Source organism: Gymnogyps californianus, chromosome 2 (assembly GCF_018139145.2).
Source record: "Gymnogyps californianus isolate 813 chromosome 2, ASM1813914v2, whole genome shotgun sequence".
NCBI lineage: Eukaryota > Metazoa > Chordata > Aves > Accipitriformes > Cathartidae > Gymnogyps > Gymnogyps californianus.
In genome coordinates, this window is record NC_059472.1 from 32,065,215 (window position 1) to 32,088,232 (window position 23,018).

Here is a 23,018-nt window from a genome sequence, read left to right on the forward strand (position 1 = left end):
CAGCTGGTATAAAGTAATCAGTTTCCTTTATATTACCTGAATGCTTTATGCAAATACTTCCAAGTTAAAGGTGGACTCTACATTCCTGTAGTTGTAAATGTGGTACTGAAACCATCCCCCCATTTTCAGTCACCACAAACCTGAGAACTCTTCAAGAGAGCGTATGAAAGCTCTCCTATCTCAGAAACAATCTGCAAGTGACTGATTAACTATCTAATCTGTGTACCTACTCTGAGGCCCATTACTCCAGTGTCTAAGAGTCTTCCAAATCCTTAAGAGAGGCAAAGTTTGCAAAGAAAGAGAGTATCTTTTACTAGACCAGGTGATATAGCTGAGAAAGAGGATAAACTGGGCACACAAACCTTAGATCTAAAAATATTGGCTCTTCCTAAAAAACCTGCATCTCATTTATTTAGACCATCAGGTCTACAGCAATAGCATTGCTACTGCTACCTCTAAGGAGAGAAATAATTTCTTCCACCTAATCCATGGGGAAACATTTTAGTACTCGAAAGAGGCTCTTTTAAAATGGATTTCCTTTGGTAACCAGGCTTCGGCAACCATCTCATTTATCTGCCTTGCTGTTTATCCATCTATTGATCAGTCACTCCGCACTCAATAATGTTGAAGCCTGTTGGCCAACACCCACTGTCTTTGACAAATGGCAGATTCAAGCTAATGAAGATCCTACAGGTTTTATGCAAAACTGGTGAAGAAGAGGGACCTAGATTAGTCTTCCATTGGCCATGCCAGGGGAGTTGATCTGGGTAGTCAGCATGCCCAAGCCTTCGTGCCCACTGCAGCATAGTCTGCCTCCTGCCCACGTGTCAGCCTGTGGGCGCAGGCAGCAGCACTGTGGAGTGAACTGGCAGGTTACAGATACTGGGCCAGTATCAGGATGTAGAGCATCACTCCATAGGAAACAAGGTTTGATTAATTCTGCTGACCATGGAAAAGCACCATTTTTAAGATTTTTGTGTGTAACCGAGTATACTGTACCAGTACACACAGAGAGAAAGTTGAAATGAGGTCGTTCACTTAATTCGTAGTTCCAAAAGAGGAGGGCATCTTTGCAGAGCATTTTGCAATTACCGTGACCAATGCACCCAGCAGCCTCTCTTTTAGCTGGAGCTATGTTGTTCCATTGCAGTGGCTGTTGTAGGCAACTGTGGCCATGAAGTCTGAGTGAAGCTCCCTCAGGCAGCTAAACCAGTCTTAGATAGGCTTTGCATATCAGGTCAGAAATCATGAGCCGCTTTCCATATTCAGTGAGAAAACAGGAAAAAGAACAGAGAGCTTTTGAATGACTCACTGATGGGCTGGGTTTTTTTTGTCCTTGCTGGAGCTTTTTAATTTCTAAATATAAATAACGAGTTGCAAGAACTAAAAAATCATTAACTAGATTAAGTCCTGATGAAGTTTTGTAATTGTTGCAGTGCACAGAGTCGCTTTGCTATTTCTCCTTTGTTCAGGTTACTTGTGCAAAGATGCTGGTGGTCCTCACAAATCCTTAAAAGATATCTGAACACAGCACTCACCACTCCCTGCAGTGCAATTTTGCCTGATTAGCAATCTCTCTGGGAGGTCAGTGGCTGGAACAGTTTGTCAGCTGCATTATAAAAGAAATAAATAATGATAAATTATAATGTTTAAGGCCAGTGGAAGTCCACAGGTGCAAAAAGCTGCAGACTCTATAGACTGTTAGTGCTACATTAAAGCCTAGTTTTCCCCTTGGTAATACTGTAGCCATTCGCAAGGAGAGGGATGCTTTCCACCAGGAAAAGGAAGATCTGACAGCACACTACTCAGGACTATTTGCTTGTAATGGTTGCCAAAGATACAAACCTAGGACCAAGACAGAGGTTATTTAATGGAAATAAGGAAGTTAACGATGCACATGCGAATGCCCTCCATATTTCTATAGGATGCCTTCCTCACCGGCCACCTGAGTAAAGCAGGCCATGACTCAGGGTGGACTCTGCAGGTCTTTGCTTCATTAAGCTTCTCCATGTGCACGGTGGGTGAACCTGACTCCAAGGCAGACTGTGCTTTGCGACCCACTGGAGCACCAGCAGTGCCTGCTCATCTGCAGAGGGCTGGGTCACCAGCTACTTGATCCCATCTCTCCTGAAATTCTAGCTCCTTATCTCATTGAAAGCTAGACTGCAAATATTTTCCCAATTTACCTACCAAAGCAATTGGAGCTACTGCGTGGATGTGAGGTGTTTGTAAATGGCAAAAGTGGTTATGAACAGAAAGCAGGATGTGCATGATGGTATGAGGACGCCAGCTCTGAAGCCTTGCACAGTGATTCTGTAAAACACTTTTTTCCACGGCAGCAAAATTACCCAGCCTTGCTCTGGGCCAGCCAGCTAGCCTGTACCTTCAGTAATCCAAAATATTTTCCTGTACCCTGAGCTGAAAAGGATATCATGAGACAGGCAACCCAGAAAGGGGACCCCATCTCTAAGAAAAAACAGGGTTGGGGGATGACATAAATGACAACTTCCAAGTATTAAAGTGACACTCAAAGAAATGCCCTTTAAAGCTGAGCTGACTCACAGGGAAGTGTTTCACTGTTTCCAAAACCTAGGACTTGTTTTCCCCGTAGAAAGGACAGGAAAACCCCAAACCAAACAGACTTAAGATACTTCAAATCTCCCTGACCCAAGTAAAAACAAAAAAAAGTGTAGAAATATTGGAATTTCCCAGAGGATGGAAATTTAGATTTTTAACTAGCTGCAATCCTACAACGTCAGGGCAGCCTGCCATTTCTTTGGGCTTTTCCTTAGACATTACTGGAGCCGTATAGGAAAGCACAGGCTATACTTGCACTGAGCCTGACTACGGTTATTAGCAGCAAACCTCTGCTTTCACAAGCTCGTGCCTGGTGAAAGAGAAGCAAATGCAGTCTTAGACCTTCCCCTGTTTCTCGGTGAGCGCTTGGCAGTCCCCCTTCAATGTAATAGCTTGGGACCTGCCTCCTCCTGAGCACGCCTGTGTCTTTGCTGAGCCTGACCGTGATGATAACACAGGCATTAGGCACTCAAGCCAGTTGCCCACGGTTGAAATGAGAAGAGCCCCTGCTACCACTCTCCCGACAGGGGGTCACTCTCTGCAGGAGCCCCCTCCCCTGCCTGGTGCAGCTGCGGCACTTGCCCTTGCTCGCACGCTCTCAGCCCCCCGCTTTTTTCCTCAGCGTGTGAAACTGGAGAACACAGAGGGTCACTCTAGACCAGTGGGACAAGGACTATTAATGCCAGAGGAGCACGGCCCCAGGGCCTGCTGACTGAACGAGAAGGACGGGTTTCAGCCAAGGCTGCTGACATGACACCAGGGATCAGTGGGACCCTGGCAGCTCCCACCAGAGGGGCTCCAGCCCGGTGCCCGTGTGGGCTGCATGCTGCCTGCATGATCTGAGGAGGGTCTAGTGTGCTCGGCATTTGAAAAGCACCAGGGCTATGGGTAGGAAGATTTAACTGGAGATCTAAAAGAAAAAAAATCTAAACCAAATCAAACGTTGAGTCTAAAACCTGATCTGTGCACAGGTACTTGGTCTCACCATGTGACTTGGCCTTGCTGTCTGACGCCTGCACTAATAAGCAAATGCCATGACTCAGGTAATTCTCCCTCTCTCTCTCTCTCTCTGGGTCTCATTTTGTTTTGCAAGCCATGGCATGAGCTAGCTTTAGCCTTGCCATAAAAATCTGACTCACTTCCTAAGGGCAGGCTAAAATAACCTGAGGATTTTTTAAAATGCTGCTTTTACCTTCTTAGCCACAACAGAAAGGCATTGGGGATTTCTGGAGGGGGGAAAAAAAAAAACCAGGTTTGTTAAACACAGATGAGATGTTCTTTCCAGCCCGATTTTCTTTGACTCTATGAGTTGCTCCTTTTCAGAAGAGAAAATCTGTGCCTCTCCCGTGGCTAGCGTTTGACAATCAGCACTTCTTCTCTTTTCCCTGAGTGGTAAAGCCAGGGGGAGGGAGAGGGCTGAAAGTAAAGCAAAGAATTGTTCAGATTGCCTAGATCCCTCCAGGAAGTGATCTTTCTGCTTTTACTCCAGACACACGCCTCCCAGCTAGCCAGCAGCTCCAACTAATTAGCACACGTGATGGGAATAGGAAACAAAGTCACAAACAATAGTAGCGTGGGAACGCAGTGTAAACTGCAATTACATAGACCCCCCCCGCCTCCCCCCGCCCACCCCCCACTCTGCCCTTCTCCAAATAAATAAATAAAGGCATAAATAAATAAATAAGTGTATAAATCCAAAAAAGCTGCCGACAATACAGCAGATAAGCGTGGGAGGCAGCACAAACCGTGCTGGGCAGGAGGTGAAGATCGGCGTTTGCAGGACGAGCAAGAGCCAGCTATTATTTTCATTCCATACTTCAAGTATGTCGAGGCTGCTTCGTTTCCTTTTGTTCAGCGTTGGGGCACAACAGAAAAATGTGTTTGGGGAATTTCAGCACTTGCCAGGTCACGGGGGAGGTCACTCCACTTTTGTTGGGAGAGAGGCAGAAGAAGAAAGAGGGCAATCAAATATCCTCCTTGAGACAGCTTACAAGCACATGTCTCATGCTGTCAGGGGGCTAGGCTCCAGTGTGACACTTCCAGCTTCTTGTCTTCCTGCCAAGCTGAATATGTTTGGTGTATGTTATATATGTGAGAAGTGGTCACCACTTCCCAGGCCGACCACAGCTTTAAGACATATTATAACAGAGCTATTGTGTGGGATTAAACACATTTGCTGTGGTTTAAGCATTAAGAGCGTGTGACTGTTTGCACTTGCTTTAGAGCACCGTCATTAATACTGACCATGGAGGTGTTCATACAGAGCTCATCATCACGGCATTGCAGTGCTTAGACAGTTATGTATCGAGAGGCATGTCCTAGCGATTTGGTTTTGTGACAAGTAAACACAAGGGATTTTTATTGCAGCTACAGCAGTATGAATCAAATGAGAGGCCTGGGTATGCATGGGAAATTACTGCTATAGCTGACCTGGCATGCTGCTTTGGTAGCTCCTGTTCCCGTATAACTGAGATTATCTGGAATAAATCTTTCAGATGGGCGCTATTTTGGAAGAAAACTATTTCTCCTGGAATAATTTTTCTTCTTTAAAAGCAGATGAAATGAAGGTCACTCTGAGAACAGTGGATCCACACAGGGTATTGGTTTTACACCGCTATACTGGTCAGCTCTGCAGGGTCCACAAGTCTTGACTTTTCTGAAACCCGTAGGAATGCTGCAGTTTTTAAGTACTGTGAGCAAGACTGAAATAAGGCATCTTGCAGGAAAATACCCTCAGTGTCAGCGCAGGCCATTGCTATTTTGTTACTGTGTTTTCGTGGCGCTTCAAAATTGGCTTGAATCTCAAAATTAGCTGCTTTATGACCCCTCAGTTTGGAGTCAAAAACTCTCAGGTCAGATGCTGATACACATGTGGATTATTTAGGAAATAAAAGTTTCCCTGACAAAAAGTAGGTTCAGTATCTAGCTTTGTTCTGGCAAAATCAGAGCGGCCCTTCTCTTCTGTTGTTTATTTTTATCCTGGTATTCCATAACGTAATGGAAGAGACAACTGATGATAGGATTTGATTTTGGTATCCTCCAATGTCCAAATACTCTGCCTGCCTGGAATAAGGTTTCACATTCAAACCAGTCAAGCTTAGACTTTATTTTATCTGAAGTAGGCAAATCAGGTCACTTTGCCAGGATCTCCATGATGAAACCTCAGCCAAAGTCCTGACCGCCTTGTGGCAATTAGAAATCCCTGGCACTTTCTCACTCTTGTCACACATGCTAAACATCCCCTCACAGTTCATTACTCTGCGACTCGGGGGGTGTCTTATGTAATGGTTGTTTCCTTAGGTCTAACTTTTGCTCAGGTGGCTGATCGCTGTGGGACAGCAGGTGTCTAGTAAATGCTATGGCAGAAAGGTGTGAGGTGAATACAAGTTATCATCTGAGAGAAAATAAAGAGACGCTTTTCCAGGAGTCAGTGCTCACCACGTCAGATAGGTAATACCCACCGTTTTCATTTAACTTGTCTGTGCAATGGTCATCAAAGCTTTTAATAGCTGGTACCTTCAAAAGCAATAAACTATTACTTTGATTTGTTTTATTCCAAACTGTACTTACCAACAGCTACAGGGCATGCTCAACTTTCATTTTTATTTTTGCAGGATGAAATTTAGTTCTAGGAAACTTGTTAGGAAAAATGATTGTTTCTATTTGCCAAAAAGTCAAGCTTTCCCCTTTAAAGAGCATACTTTTAAATAACAGTTTGCATGGTGGAACAGAAGGTCTGGGAGTTGTTTTCTATCCTATGCTTTCTAGCAAGAATGAATAGAACACACACATTTTTCTCAAAGCTGTATCTTATTGGCAAAAAAACCTCAAAGTAGGTCTCAGACTGTAAACTCTTTCGAGCAGGGACTTCCATGCATCACTGTGTAACACAAAGCACGGTTTGAACACTGCTCTTAGAACACTGAAGTTGCAAAATTGCACAGGAAAAATGGCTAGTCAGGCTGTTCCTTGATGGACTGCGAGGATTTCGACAGCAGGAAACCAGAGCAAGTTTCTGTATGATTATTCCTCAGTCCAATTATGAGAAAAGTACCGTAGGAACAGAAGAAAACTATTTTGGCAAACTACAGAGGGCTTGGTTGAAAAAAGGTCAGCAAAAAGAAACACATGGTTTTACTCTGTGATATCTGGTGCAAACTGTACTGTGATACTGAGGAATGAACACAGGGACAAATAAACTGCCCAGCTATGGTGAAATTGTCACCTTGGCGGGATGGTGTCTGTAGGTGACAGACATGTGGCCATTGTCGCCTCTAGCTTTTGGCAGTGCTGATAGAGGCTGTCCTGCCAATAACATGTAACTGAATTTCTTGTGTGATTTTACATGCAAGGTACACTCTTACGCACACGGACATGACGTCATTTTCCTGTAATTAAGAGCAAAGGTGGCTGCAAATCAAACCAGAATTTTCTACACTACGCCACCCCAAGTCAGCCCCCTTTTGCATCTGTTATGAGACAGCCATTAATTAACATGACCTGGTGTCGTTCCTCCTGTAGGGTCTTGGCCTCCTTCAGTGCACAGGACAGACGGTGCTTTGGGAATGGAAGAAGGGATGTCTAGTGGAAGAAGCTGCTGTCTGTAAGAGCCTTGGCTCAGAGGGAGGCTTGCATAAAAAGAGAAAAGGGGTTGAATTGATTGGAAAGGAAACCCGGTGATAAAATAGCCAATCTGCCTGTTCCCCCCCACAGTCAGAGGGCTGACTGTATATGAGGTAGCTTTGCCTGTCAGTGGCTTGAATGCGTGTTCACAGATGAGCCTTTTACACAGTTATAGCCCAGGTCTGGTTTTGGAGATGAGCTGAAGCCTAATCAGGTAAATGCAAAGGCTACCTGCATTGTTTGGAGCCATCCAGAAGAGAAATCTGTCTACACTGCTGCTGTTAATATGCTGACAGTGCTAGTCTTGCTTATTTATAGCTATACACTACTTCCAAAAAATGAGAGCTGAAACCTATGCTGCAGCAGCAGTGTTGCAGCTGAGGCATTCTGCTTACAGTAAGGACTTTGATGTAAAAATTATCCCTGTCCTTGGCCAGCTTGAAGACAGAAATGTCTTGATGACCTGGACATCACTACAGGTGCACATGAGTGTGAATATGTAATCTTTATGTTCTTCTACTGCAGCGGTTGCTCCAGCACAAAGGCGCACAGCATTTGCACGGCAGAACTTGGGGCCAGCATGCTTAGAGAGCACCCAAGCCTAACTTCTGAACCGAGTATCTGGACCTCAGAGATGTGCAGACATGAATTTCAGTGTTCAGCTCCTAAGAAAACACATTTACAGTCATAGTACTGCTAACACATCATGCAAGAAGTCTAAAAAATTCTTCTGTTGCTCCTGTTCACTTCTCAAGCGCTTCCATTCAATCTGTGATAACTAGTTTTGAACTGGGTCAGTGGCACCAACAATCGACACATTCAGCCAGAAGTCAGTAAAGAAAAAAACAAGATTTGGAGCAGCAACTTCTTGCTTACAGAGCTGATGCTGCAGCTTGGGGGGGGGGGTTGGGGGGGGGGGGGGGCGTTGAAGTTTTTGCCTGGCTGCAATGCGAGTGCCAGAGCCACCGGTTGAATTGGGCACAGTAGCCATAGTAACAGCGAGTTTCCGGGACTCGGGGTGACAGGTTGACGGGATTACTCTTCAAAGCGCTTGCTCCCTTGGGAGAGAAGACCTAAAGGAAGGGGATGGGAGTTAATTTAGTGCACACACTAGAGCAAGGGTCAGCAGTGGCAGGCCTCTGCTGGAGGGAAGCCTGCAGCAGCAATAAACAACTCCCTTTCAGTGGGACTTTGACTAGCACTGAAATTGCCGTAGGAGGCATTCAACAAAGAAAAATGGGGAGGTGCACACAAAAAGTGACACCGCTCCCTTCTAAGGGACAGTCGCGACCAACAGTTCCTGCATGTCTCAAATCTGAGTCTCTGCTTTGCCGTGACGGCTTTACCCTGTCCTGCCTTTCCTGCTTCCAGCAGCCGGGTGGCCAGATGCAGCTGCGGAGCCTGAATCTGGAAACGCTGAGTTGTGCCAGACCTGGAAGCGATGGGGAAGAGCAGGGGGAGGCAAGCGTGCTGGTGTGTATGATAGGAAGGGGTGTGGGATGAAATGTTTGGATGGTGGGGTGACTGAGGCACAGGCATGGCTGTAGTAAGAGGTGGGCATGGGGAAGGCAAGAGGGTGCTTGCACTGCAGTGTGAAGCAGGGAGAAGGGAGGCACCGTGGCGGTGTAGGGGACAGGAGAGAAGGCTGTCATCTCCTAAGGTTCATTGCCTCATTGCTGTGAAGGTATCAATGGGGTCTGAAATTAAGCTCTCTTTAGAAGTGCTGCCTTCTTGTGCACTGGCATTTTAATTTCCTTGGACTTTGGTGAGCAAAGGGCTGCTCTCCCGTCTGCCCTTCTGGCGAGAGAGGTGCATGACAGCACTGTCTCAACGCGTTGGTAATTTCTGGCTAATAAAACTTCCCTTTGGGCCACGGTTAACAATTAGACCAACACTGAGGATCAGGCCCTGCCCAGTACCAGAAAAGCACAAGAGTAATTTAAAGCTGGTTTTGCTGTCTGTTCCTCCTAGTGCTGGATGGGAAGATTGAAACCACACACGGGCAAACATTTCTTATCTTCCCACGGCAGCTGATAGCCAACTGCAATTGCTCACACTGAGGCCCAGCTACGCTCCACCTGCCCGTTCCTGTAAATCATTCGGAGAAGTCAGTGTCTACACAAGCTCTGAAAGCATCTGTGGAGGCTGCCTGGCCCCGGTGGTTCACGGAGCTAAGGATGGGGGGCAGCTCCAGGATCTGACTGCTGGGAACCTGGGTGGCCAGACCTCTACTCACAAGCAATGAATGCTTAATGCCAAGTAACTTCTTTTACGACATTTTCTTCCCCATAGTAGGAAGAAGACATATACACGCCTGGATGGGAGAAGTCGGATGTGTAGTCTGCAGGCCAGAACGGCACAAATGTCACTGCACCTTCCACTGACCTGGCTTTTGGTCCTGTAAAAGCAAGTGGTGCAGGCAGAGATGTTTCACAACAAAATATAGAGGCTGGAAAGATGGATGTAATAGAAGTGCTGACACAAGCTTAATTATAGCACTGCAGAAAGGATAGATTTATGAAAAATGTACTGTGGGAACAGAGTATTTCTATCGCCTTCTGTTAGCTACTTAGAGGTGGCTGCAGGACTGTTTCTATCTTCTTAATTGCAGCTCTTTTACTACCTTTAGCCTGGTCCTTGCTTCCATTTCCCTTCCCACCAAAGATGCTTTGCAAAAATATGGGCAACTCCATGAAATCTGGAGCAACTCTGTGCCAGGTACTTTTACCTAAACAAGTGGGAGGCTGAAAGCAGCTATGCCAGGGTCTTGAAATGGGGAAACCTGGGTTCATCAGTTCTTCGCTGTCACACTGTGCATGTCTTGGTCATCCTCCAGTCCCTCCAATTGCGAAATGCAAAAGAATCAACTTAGAAAAGGAGCCTTAGTTGAAAGGCTTCATGTAAATGAAAATTTAATTATTATGAAACCACCTCAAAGAGTACACCTTCATTTCACCTGTCCCATTTTGCCAGTACCTCAGCCTGAGAAGCTGGCAGAATGAAGAGGACTTGTGCTGGGGAACATGGCAATTTGGGGGAATATGGCATTCAGGCTCAGGGCCCTGCTTAGTGCAAAGCGGCATGTACTCACTGTGAGCGCGCCAGCCAGAACTCTGGACACACTGCATGCAACGCTGACCTTTCCTGTCATCCCTTCTTCCTTGCCAGCAACTGCATAGCAAAGCGCATTTGCTTTCAGCTTCTTAAAAACTGTTCCTGCTTCTCCCCACCTCTAAAATACAGGGGGGGAGACAAGGAAAGGATTTGGCTGGCAGATCTGCAGTTTAGAAAGGCACAGTCAAGAGGGACGCCTTGATTTCCTTTGCACTGCCAACAAAGAAAAAAACCCTGAGCTTCAGCCTCCTCAGCTTTTGGGCCTTAGCCACCCATTTAACTCATTTGTTCGAAGGAGGGCAAGCTGCTCCCGCTCAGGCTCCCCTTCTCCTCACGCAGCACGGCCAGGGCCCTCGCTGCCGCAGCCTGCCTCGGGGAAGCGCTCCGAAGCCACGCCGGCCTCGAGGGAGGCAGTTGGCCTCCACAGGGTGTCATCAACCCGCAGGGCTCGGGCTACCGGGGACCCCGGCGTGAGGGCTGAGGGCAACCCCGAGGGCGCCCCGGAGCTGTCCTGCCCACCCCGCACAGCCTGGTTCCCCAGCCGGGGACGTGCACCCCCCCCTCCCCTCCCCTCCCCGCCCTCCCCCCCCCGCCGGGGCCCGCACGCGGCGGCCGCCGCTGGGGCGCGCCGCCCCGCGCCTGAGCGCCGCCGCCCGCCGCGCCCCGCGCCGCTTTCCCACGGCCGGCGGCGCGCGGCCGCACCTCCCCCGCCGCCCCGCTCCCAGCCGAGGAGGCGGGGCCCAGCGACCGGCCGGCGGCAATTGGCTGAGGCCGGGGCGCCGGCGGCCAATGGGGGCGGCAGGGGCCGCGCGTGGCGGTGCTGGGCGGCGAGCGTGCTCTGCCCGGCTGCCTGCCTGCCTGCTTGCCTGCCTTCTGCCCGCCTGCCTGCTGCCCGCCCGCCCGCCTGCCTGCCTGCCGGCCGGCCCGCCTGCCGGCCCGCCCGCCCGCGGCGGGTAAGAGGCGAGGCGTGGGAACACCATGGGGGAGACGGGCGCCGGGCGAGGCGCGGGGCGCGCGCTGGGCGCCCTCCTCCCGCGCGCCGCCCGCCGCCTCCCCGACGGCCGCCCGCGCCCCGCCACCGCCGCCGCCGCCATGAAGCGGGCGCACCCCGAGTACAGCTCGTCGGACAGCGAGGAGCTGGACGAGGCCGTCGAGGTGGAGAAGGAGAGCGCGGACGAGAACGGGTGAGCGCAGGCAGGGTGGGCGCCGTGAGGTGGCCCGGCGCCGCTTCCCTCCCCTCAGCCCCGCGGAGCCCCGACTCCCTTCCCCCTCCCTCCCCGGGGTGGCAGTGCCTGTGGTGACCGGTCTCCCGCTGCTCCCCGCAGGAACCTGAGCTCGGCCGCGGGCTCCATGTCTCCCTCCACCACCTCGCAGATCCTGGCCAGGAAGAGGCGCCGAGGGGTGAGTGAGTGCCTGCCGGCCGGCCGCGGCTCCCCTCAGCCCCGGCCCGCCCGCCCCCTGACCCCCCGCTTTCTGCCCTAGATCATCGAGAAGCGCCGCCGCGATCGCATCAACAACAGCCTGTCCGAGCTGAGGAGGCTGGTGCCCAGCGCCTTTGAGAAGCAGGTAGCGCCCAGTGACCCTCCGCACTGCATCCCCCGTGTTGCTGGGAGGAAGGGTCGCCCCTCTTTAACGTCTCTGGTTCTGCCTTAAAAGTTTCCCGCTTCCCCTTCTCTCCTAGGGTTCAGCCAAGCTGGAAAAAGCAGAGATTCTGCAGATGACTGTCGATCATCTGAAAATGCTGCATACAGCAGGAGGGAAAGGTAAAGTTTCGTGCCTGACAGTGGGTCAGCAGCCCTGCAGAGAGGCTGCTGAGAGAGGAGTGTGTTCCTGAGCATTCGGTGCGCAGTGTGCTGTGGGAGTGCTTGGAGAAAGTGAATGGAAACTCTCTTATGTTTCGTCAGGAATTTGGGACTTTATTCTACTTGAGAAGATTTGCGGCATCACTAGCACTGACACATTTTACAGTGCTAGCTCCAGGTTGTTCCAGGTTGGGGAGAGTGATTACAAGTCTCTCTAGCAGCATGTCAGCACTGTGATGTGAATTGGCTTTTGGCATCTTGGAAAACACAAAGTTTTTGTTGCTGTCAAATGTTTCTTTCTCTAACTTTCTGAAAGTTCAGAACAGAAACTAGGAAAAAAATCCAGATGAAATGAGTAGTGAAGAGAATTAGCAAAAATGGTGAAATGTGCTTTTAGGAAAAAAGTACGTTGCATGCAGAAGTCCCCTTTGATAAGTTAGGACTTGTGTTTCTAATGAATTTCACTGCGCTGTGGTTTTGCTTGCACTGGGGAGACATGAAAAGAACAAAAGTACTTTCCTCCAGTGGCAGTGTGCAATTTCAATTTAAAAATGGCAGTCTGTGACTGGTCTTGGGACTTGCAGCATCACAGCACTGATATAAAAGAAAAGCTTGTTAGACAAAAAAAGAAAAAAAAAAAAGAAAGGCACTTGGCAGCTAATCTATGGTTGGGAATACTAACCACATCCAAGTGAAATATGCTTATAGGGGAGGGTGGAGTGGGGAGGCTACATGTAGACAATGACTAGAAAACAGCATCTTAAGACTCCATTCTTTGTTCTTTTCTCTTAGGTTATTTTGATGCTCATGCTTTGGCTATGGACTATCGGAGTCTAGGGTTTCGAGAGTGCCTGGCTGAAGTTGCTCGATACCTTAGTATTATAGAGGGTCTGGACGCCTCCGATCCTCTGCGAGTTCGACTTGTGTCTCATCTCAATAACTACGCCTCTCAACGGGAAGCAGCAAGTAGTGCACACACTGGCATTGGACACATTCCTTGGGGCAGTGCCTTTGGACATCACCCTCACATATCTCACCCGTTGCTGCTGGCTCAAAATGGGCATGGTAATACCAGTACTACAGCATCTTCCACAGAACCACATCACCAGACCAGAATTGCCGCCCCACATGCTGAAACTTCCTCACTCAGAGTGCCCCCAAATGGCAGCGTTGGACCGGTGCTCCCCGTGGTCACATCTACTACCAAACTGTCTCCTCCTCTTCTCTCCTCCATGGCATCGCTGTCTGCGTTCCCCTTTTCGTTTGGCTCCTTCCATCTGCTGTCCCCCAGCGTGCTGAGCCCGTCTACACCAACGCAGTCAGCAACCCTTAGCAAACCATACAGACCCTGGGGGACTGAGATTGGAGCCTTCTAAAAACTAACTCTTTAGTAAGGGTGGGGAAGCCTACAAACCTAGCTGAGCTGGGTTATGCCACGCTTAAAGTTGAAGTTCTTAATAACTGGGACAAAGGTACAGCTTCACCTTAACTAAGTTTGTCTAAAAACTGTCTCTGGATTTTTCTTTTTGTTTTCTACATTTTTGTATTAGCAGGTTTTTTTTTAAATAGTTGCTGATGTTGTCCAAAAATAAAATTACAATAGTGGTTGTTAACACTTGTGTTAGATCTGTGCTAAGCATTTAAATCACTTTTGTAAACAGTTTGTTTCAAATGTTTCATTTTTCCTGAGTACGTCAGACTGCCTTTTTGTGAAGAGGTATCACCAATTATTGTTAGCAACGGCCTAGTTTAGTTACTAATTTTTCCAAGACCACTCTTCTCAGCGTTAACAAGCTGTGTTTTTGTTAGTGTTTTGACATTGAGATGTTCTATAAAGAATTACTCTTTTTGTAAACTATATTTGAGTCTTATATTTCTGAACAAAGCGTTGACAAATCAGATGGACCAGCTTGACCAGCTTTATCTAAGAGCCCAATTTCTATTTCTTGTGCAGTGGTTTGGTATATTTGGTGGTCTTATTCTAGTCCCTAGTGGACACTTACTCACATCTCAGAACCGCTACGCTATTTTGTCCACCAAAAGGAGCAGTATGTGCTTTAGAGCAAACTCTAGAGTGGGACGGTGCAAAAGCCAAATTACACACTGTATTGGCGGTGGGTTTAGTTGCTGGGGAAGTGAAGGGAAAAAAAAAGCTGTCACCTGCAGTAGTCTTCTGGCCGGAGCCAGTCATAGGCGTACTCATTTCATAGGGCCAGATTCTGCTTTGAGTTACAGTGGAGTAATTGTTCTCTTACCCTGTATTCTTGGGTAACTGAGATCAGACTCTTTCCCTCTGTGAGCTTCAGATTTGCACCTGAAAGGAATGATGCTGGTATTTAAATAGCCGATGGGATGGTACAGTGGGAACCCGTTCAGTGCACAGCCTTGTTGCTTAACAGATGTATCCTAACCGGTTGATCTTTCTATTGCGTTTTAGGTGCAGTTCAGTGCCTCTCCTCATTTTGTAAGGGCTCTGCTGCATTCTTATGTATGTGCTTGAGAGTGTGTGCGTGTACATGTATATTTTGGTTGATTTCATGAGAATCTTAATCTGAACAGGTTTATCTAGTGAGTTCCACTGGATGGGGTTTGACTGCTCTTGTATTCGTATTGTGGCTAAATAAAGGAGAAAGAACAAAGTATTTTAAATGACATGGTTGTCTGATATATATCTGGAGAATTCTGTGCCTCTGGGTATCACGAGAGCTGTCGAACAATTGCTACTTAGTCCTGCTGTGGGCATTTGTATTTACTTTTTTCTCAAATACTATGGCATACTTAGCTACACTAGCTGAGTACATAAAGAACCGCAGTGTCTCAGAATAACAGTCGAGGGAAGGAAAACGTAGGATTCATTTTGCATGTCACTTCTACTTGCCTGGCAGTGTGTGGGCAGACGACGAAGACACCAGGGCTACTGCTAAAGAAGAGGTTAAAGCTGCACTGCACCTGAATATTCTTACTGATTCGTATTAATATGAAAAAGTGATCATCTTTACAAATGGAGAGTCCTTTCCTGTCTAACTCATGAAATCTTTATCTGTCCTATAGCTCTGTAACAAAGTTTTGTACTTAATGGTCTGGTTTAGCTCACGTTCAGCACATGAGTGCAGAGTCTACCCAAGGTCTCTTGACTGATCCTGTATTTGTTACTGAGCGGTATTACTAGCGTCTGACGCTTTTTCTTGAAGTAACAACCTGACAGGCTTATACGTAGATAGGTTTTCTCCAGATGCGGTCCGTCCTACCTGCAAATCTCTACCTACAGAACGTCAACAACTTCTCCTGGAAGTACCTCACTTCTTTCCTGCGCATTTGAATGTCTAGTATGCTTGTGTCGGTAAATGGCACATCCTTGTCTGGATTTAGCTCTGCCAGAATAGCAGAAAGAGCTCGGCCCTGTGGGAGATGAGAGCTTTGTTCAAAGAGGGGCTCTCAGGCCAATTAAGGAGTGGCATCGATGAGAGGCTTTCTCGGAAGAAGGATTGCCGTGAGGCTGGAAAGAGTGGGAGGGCATTCAAGTGCGTAACCTTGTTTTACCTTCCTCTCTAGGCTGTAGGGGACCACTGCTAGAAATGAAACGCAAACCACTGTGGGAGCTAGAAATACATCGGTGTTATTAAGGAGAGATTATAGAGCATAGTATTTCATGTAGAAACATGAAATAAGAGGCTGTAAAATTCCAAGTCCAGTTTCCTTTTCACAGTGTGTATTGTCTCCTGTTTAATTATGCTCTGCCCTGTCCCTAATAGGTTTTTATACCAAATTAACAACTCCTACCTAGAAGATTGCTATAGTGCATGCAACTATTCTTTAGATCTTTTAATAAATGGCAATACTTCTCAGCCTTTTAATGGTTATTTCATTGACATTCAAATGACTTTGCCTGCCTCTAAATAGCTAGCTCTTTTGTGTAGAAAGACCCCTATAATTATTTTTGTCCCACTGTCCTACTCTTGAATGGACTTCAGAAGCAGAGAGTGCAATAAAAGTTTAGCTGCTAGTGTTTGTCTCTATATCCACTGTCTTCTCTTTCCATTACCAATGGCAAAGATATTAATGAAAAGTACTAATTTTATTCAACTTTTGCAGTAAGTCTATATTAATTTTTAGAGACTCAAAATCTACTGATTGTTGTCGTAGAAAGATGAATGAATTCTAGGAACTCACAAAAACTAGCCATTCAAAGGGGAAAAGCATGGCCCAGAAGCTGAAGCACCGGAGTTGGAAGTCCAGGGCTATATTACTACTTGTGCTGCTAACTTAGTAAATCATGCTTGGCAATCACTTGATCCCTATCTGTTTTGTCAGCTGTGAAAAAGGGATGGCAGTGCTTGTTCTCCTTTCATCAAGAGACAGTGGTAGTTGGAAATTTTCTATATGAATGACAAATGCTGTTGTTTCTCAAAACCTACAGTTCTGAGATGTTCTGCTATTTTTCTTTCCTATAGGATACTAGGTTTCTAAAGACAAACTGAGAAGGGCAAAATAAGCTTGCTTCTATAGACAATAGATATGTCCTGAGCCCAAAACATTTACTTGTTTACCCTATTGCAAAAGAGCAATTCAGGAGCACAAGCTTAACCAGAGGGATGCCGGAGAAGAAAGGAAATGCATATGTGACTTGATCCCATGACCCCCCAACTACTTTCAGTTGCTTTGGATGAACTGTGTCTGTCCGGAAATCCTCAGGCTAAAGCTTTGTATGGGGTGTAAGATGATGTGGTATTTCATATAAGCTAGTATTATCTTCCTTTATCAAGGAAGTTGGATTTGAGTGCAGAATAAATTTAAGAGGCTGGTAGATGCTGCATAAAACCAGATACAAACCTTTGGAAATCCACTCTGTGCTTTGGCGTAAAGGAATAGCTCATGAAAGTGACATTTTTTAGCTTTTGGAAAGAAGCTGTCAGTAGTTCTTAAGACAGTTTCTGTTCAGCGCTCCCGTCTTAACACTAGTAGCATGACAGAGTTTATTAGGATCATGCTGAAAACCCCATGAATCCTGGCTATTGCTCTTTTCACTCACACATCAGCACGTGAGTTCTCAGGTGACAGGAGCCTTCCTAGACTATTGCATAGTGGTGGGAAGCCTGCCAGGTTTTTTCCAAGCAACAAACAAGCCCAAGTGAGCACAGATAAACTGAAATCCTTTTATATGGTGTGCATATTCACAAGCACTTCTTGCCAGAAACTCCCAGTTTGGATTGTAACGTACTCTGTACGGAGCTGGAAGTCTGTAGCGAATACTGTGGAGGTCATGGGCTTTGTGCTGGAAGGCAACAAAAATGATTTACAGAGCCCTTTTCTGAGGCCTTACGTGAAAGGTTGCAGAGACGGGTTGTGGTACTTGTGACTCAGTACGCTAAGGCACGAATATGTCCATGCATTAACCAGCCTACCTGGCCTCATAGAGCAGTGTGTGCTTTGCCTGTAACTGAATGCCTTTCTCTCCACTTGCCCAGCTTATAAATAAAAATTAGAACAGTCCCTTTCGTCTGGAGCCAGGAGATGCAGGCATTGACTCATGCTTGCAATATAGTAGCTTGACTGCAGTAATAAATGTTTAAATGCCAATGCCTCGTAAGATACAGATACTTGAAGGTGTCTTTTGAGAGTCTGAAGTCTTCATTTGGTGAAAGCTTTTGTTAAGGAAGTGCTTGGGTATTATATGATGTGCTCTCTTATTCCAGCTAGTCCCAAGCAATTTTTTCTCTAGCAAATTCTACTAATTATTCATGCAACTTGAAGGAGTGGACCAAACTGCCTTGCTTTGACCCATGCTGTGTGCAGCCTGCCCAAGCCTTCCCAGCAGAGCAAAGTTCATAGACAGGTTCTCTTCCAGCTGGTTTTTCTTTTTTCTTCAATACCTCATGTAACACAGCTGTATAATGCAGGAAGGGCTTATCTAGCTGCTGAAAACAGCTGAGCACTAGGGGCATTCTGCCCTGCTTACAGAGCCCTTAACCACATTACATTGCTTGGACCTCTTCCAAGTCTTTTACCAGGCTGTTTTCTTCAGGTGAAGCCTCCTGGAAAGGAAGGGGGAGGTAGCTGGAGCCAGTTCTGCACATCTTCTGCACTGCTGCTTGTTGGGGCAGCCTCAGCACAGGGAGACTTCTGCAGACCACTCTCTTCTCTCTGTGTTGGAAAGGCTTCTTGGAGCTTTCCAGGTGGCTTGTATTTCTCCAAGGTAAGCTGTAAAGTCTAGGCACAGACAGCAGTAACACACTGACGGTATGTGCGTTTCTCTGTTTTGCACTGCTTTCACAGAAGAAAGTATGTTGGGAGTAGATGTTGGGAGTAGACAAGTTGGTGGAACAGCTCTGCGAGAGAATGGCAAGGAGCAGGAAGGAAGGCTGATGTGCAGGATCAGAGGAAAACTGAGGCTGTGAACAGATGAATGAAGAGTTGCATTGTTTGCATTGCCTGTTGCAGAGATACGGAAATAAGTGACGTCAGATGACAAAATAAGCTGCATGCAAGTATGTAAAGGATTCAGAGTGGGAAGGGTAATACCCTTAGTATTCATAATTTTGCTCAGTAAGCCAGAATCGGATAAGCAACGTACAAAGACTGAGGCACATAATTTAAAACCAGTTGAAACAAATGTCTGTGAATGTCTTCATCGAATTCGATGGGTCATCTCACTGGCGAGGGAGGAACCAGGGCTCAGATGGACTAGCGCCGGCTGTAAGAATGCATCACAGCATGATTTACTGATTGCATTTGTACAATGTGGTCAAGTGAGTGTAAGGAGGTCAAGGAATTAAAGCATGGTCCGTGCATGAGGGGGGGCTTGTGACCCAACTTGACAGAGAATTTGATACATCAGGATAACTGGTATGAGCACCTAATGACTGGCAGCCGCTTCCACAAATCTCTCAGCCTTCAGCAGCAACTACCACCTAGCTGCTGGGGCAGCTGCTTAGCTCCTGGATTTTGGTATGGTGTTTCTGGGCATGTGTTAGCCATCTACGTAGGTATGAGGTCTCCTTCACCATCAGGTGAGTAGGACAGGTGCATGTTTAGACCAGTAGTGGAAAACTAGCTCTTCTAGTGAAAGTGAGTATGGGAGCCCACTTCTGAGATAAGGAACATCTGGTAGAGAGAACGCAGAGTTGCTAACTTGCTTCATATCGTATATCTGCTATTGATAGTGCAGATACTAACTTGGTAATACTGCTTCTTATTCTCACCAAGCCTGTCTTCTTAAACAGAAAGGCCATTTCAGAGGCTGAATTTCAAGATCAAAAGATGAAACGAGAATAATTGTCATCTGTTGTTGTTCAGCGATGGTTACGTAAAAGTTCGTGGGATTGGATAGTGATTAAAAATGTAGCAAAGGGAACTGAAGTGTGTGCTGTAGGAACTCTTTTGCATGCTACACAGCAGGTAGATCTATTTTTTACTTCATCAGGAAAACATCAATGTGATTGAACAATGTTCCCTGTATAATGTAGATGCCTAGCTGTCTGTAGATTGCCCCTTTGAATTTCTCTGGGATTCATTGCGTCTTCTGTTGAGAGGAAATTATCAACAAGAGGAAATCCTGTACTAGTACTGAATAGTCCTTATTTTAAAGGTACTTCCCTTCTTGTGGGAATTGTATATAATCAGAACAACACTCCATAAAACAGACGAATTATTTTAGAAGGAGACGGGTCAGCCTTTTATTTAAAAGGTCTGACGTTATTGTACATAAGAAAATCAATTGTTAGAGTGGATGACATTCTTCCACGAGCTGCCTGTGCTTCCCAAAGGTGGGGCAAAGTTTAAGGCATTGGTAACAGGAAGTTTGGGCTCCTTAGAGACTTTCATGTATTCTGGAGCACGCAATGACAAAATTACTCTTTTTCTTCCCCAAAATAGCACCAGGAATAATAATGATTAAACTTTACCCTGTTAAGAATTGGAATAGGTGGAGATGCGAATAGTGCACATACCTGTTGGACAAAACCAAATATCCATTAAGTCGGTGTGGGCAAGGGTAAGGTGCATTAGTCAGCGGCGTGTTGTAAAGGCCATGCAAGCAGAAAGGGCAGCTCTTTTGAAGACAAACCCTTCCCTTCCATTAGGTTTCTGAGATCTGGCCCTCTGTACTTCAGTTCCAGCTGCACAGACCTCTTCCACCGCATAAATCAGTATGGGTTGAGCAAGGGGCAGGTGCCGCCCCCACCTGAAGCCAGGGGCTGAACTGCCACATGGCCACAACTGTGTCCCGAGATTTGGGGCACCAAATCGACCAAGCACACCGAGAGGTGTGATTGTAGATCTAAAGCTAAATGGTTGTCACTCCCTCACCTGTTAAATCCGTGCCTGTTTCAAAGGAGAGGATTGGAATCCGACATGCCTGCCCCAGCCCAACCAGCCATGAAGCTGTGAGAGCCCTGAATGAGTCAGATACTCATTGAAAGAAGTTAAAGCAAAGTCTGTTATGGGGCTTTAAAAATCTTTGGGTTGTTGTTGTTTTAGGCAACGTTTGTCCAATTTTTGTCTCCTCTCTGGGAAGTAAGAAGGCTCCCTGCTTCTTCATGGTGCTGACAGAGGTCTGCAGGACTCTTTACACAGCCCCCTCAGGCCCGACCTCATCCTGCCAGTTAACAAACTGAAGCCTCATTTTCCGCCCCTGCAGCCCAGCAACATCCCAGGCTGAAAGCACAGCTTCAATGATAGGGCTGGCTGAGAGCCACAGGGGCCCAAGACTGGGAATTCCCATGGTCTGCCCCCAGGGACAAAGTTGAAGGAATGACGCATCAGGTTTCCTGGTAGAAAAATCCCTGCTTTGCTTTTTTGTTTTTAAACAGCATCAATATCCTCATAATGTGCTAGCCAGACAGTCTGACTTTATGCATTTTTTAAGCAAAAAGGGAGCAATAATGAAATTATTCTTTAGCTTTCATTTTGGCTGTATACTTTTTAATGCAAAAAAAAAAAAAATGTTCAAAATCCCTTCTTATTGCCAGATCCTCTGCTAGGAAGTGCAGCTTTCCCTCCATACTATTTTCATTGCCTTGCGTGAGATAGAAACCCAGTCTGTATCAAACAGTTGCTGAGAAAGCTGTGATTCAAGCTTTATATAATGAAATACTTTTTATACCAGAGTCTATTGGGAAACAGCCTGTTCAGCTCAGCTATCTGCATTGTGTTAACTTTTATATCCCAAAACTCCCATCAGAAAAGAGATTTTGTTGAGATCGTATTTGACACACCCCAAACAAGGTTCCTTTAACAACTATGTCTGACTGACTGAAAAAGGCTAGAGAAGACTTTGCCAGGGGCTAGTGCCACCTCAGATTTAATTTTTTGGCGACAGTGTCTGCTCCTCACTCATTTGTACTAGAAGAACTGTTGCAACACTGCTGTTAATCCTATGGGACAGTGAGAGATGATGAAGATAAATTTGTATACAGAACTTGTACCCAGCATCTAGCCCCACTTGTTCCAAGACTGCAGAAGCTGCAGAATGAAATGTATTCCACAGGAGCGGGTAGGGCACAGGGGAAAAGATGAGACCACTTTTATGTTGAAGCCTGACTCTAAAAAGGAGGTTTTTATTAATAAGCCTCCTTCTCCCTATCCCCAGGGCATTTCAGCCTCAGCACTACTACATTTGCTCCCCCAACGTTAAGTCATATTTGCAATGTCCCGTGGAGGTGTAGCACTACGTTCTGGGTAGGGAGTTGGGACTCGGAAAGTTGAAAATCAAATAGTTGATTGAGTTGCTGGGCTGAGGTGTTGCAAACTAGGTTGTTTTTTTTTCTTCAGGGCTTCTGCAGCAGTTCCTGGATTCAAAGCACAGCTGCTTTTGACTTTCTGGAAGCCATAGAGGGTGAGTACTTCTTCACATCAGACTGGACTACTTCTCATGTCAGAGTTTCAGGCAATGAGGAGCACCAGGAACGTTTAGGAAACCTTTTCCTAGTCTCCTACAGCACTTAAGCAAATGGAAGCAAAAAAAGAATCCAGTTCCCACAGTACCCTTCAGTACCCTTAACTGTAAGACTATTTCACAGTCCAAAGTCTCCTAACACATTCAACTTTCAGCAACAACTAGACCCCTTCACTACTCCCTGATGAAAGAAAACCCAGCCAGTGGTTGGAATGAAACAGATTTCTTAGGCAAAATTAATACTCCCCTTAGATGTGTTTTTGTGTGTTTGACTTCACAACTCAACATTGTATTTTTAACACAGTCTTTTGTGTATAATGTACTAGGTCTTAAATGAATTATTTGAAGGCACAGCTTCCCTTACGATGTCTCAGATCATCATGTATATGGTTCACCACTAGGGCTGAAGGTCTTGCTACTTAGACCCCTTCAACTGGGAGGGATAATTGGTGACACATGTAGGTTATCTTCATGTGGACCAGATCTAGAAAAGAGTGGGTTTAAGCAGGAGAAAAGTATCCATTTGAGGAGCTCTGTGTCGTGGTGATGGTGGGAGATGCACAGCTGAAGGCTCTATTGAGATGGCACAGGTTGCCGGTGTGGCGCTGGGTCATGGTAGGGACATGGGGAGGTGCAAGCTTGGATCCCAGTGGAAAATCTTGCAGTGACAAAAATGTCTAGGATGTGAAAACTGGCAGCTAGAGTGCAGCTTTGGGAGGAGTTAAAGGCATGAAAGGAAACTGGTTGCGACTGTGGGAAGAGGTTAAGGTTGAGGAAAGTTTCGTTTGTGAAGGGAGAGGATACTCCCCTCAATCCTCCTCATTTGCCAGAAATGTCGTGGTGGTTACTAACCCTGTGTGACTCATCAGTAACTTGGACACGAGAGGTAGGATCAGCATCAGTTGGGCTGGACCTTTATTCCGACTGAAGTTGCCTCTATTCATGAAATGAACGTAATTACCTGGATGAGAAGCTGGCAATAAAACATCGCTCCTTTTGCACAAGGTGGC

At 46.5% G+C, this 23,018-nt stretch overlaps 1 protein-coding gene across 5 annotated transcripts; it reads left to right on the forward strand.

Moving 5' to 3' along the window:
• Window positions 1–11,391: 11,391 nt before the first annotated feature.
• Window positions 11,392–14,768, forward strand: HEY1 (hes related family bHLH transcription factor with YRPW motif 1). Of its 5 annotated transcripts, none has more exons than XM_050891473.1 (5): window positions 11,392–11,498; window positions 11,640–11,715; window positions 11,797–11,955; window positions 11,996–12,077; window positions 12,909–14,768. In XM_050891473.1, the coding sequence occupies exons 1-5, from the start codon at window positions 11,407–11,409 to the stop codon at window positions 13,490–13,492; spliced, it is 993 nt and encodes a 330-aa protein (XP_050747430.1). In that variant the 5' UTR covers window positions 11,392–11,406; the 3' UTR covers window positions 13,493–14,768. The 5 variants fall into 5 exon arrangements, with proteins under 5 accessions (XP_050747430.1, XP_050747431.1, XP_050747432.1 ...); XM_050891474.1 differs by having other exon boundaries at window positions 11,797–11,880; XM_050891475.1 differs by having other exon boundaries at window positions 11,407–11,498; window positions 11,604–11,715; window positions 11,797–11,880.
• Window positions 14,769–23,018: the final 8,250 nt, after the last annotated feature.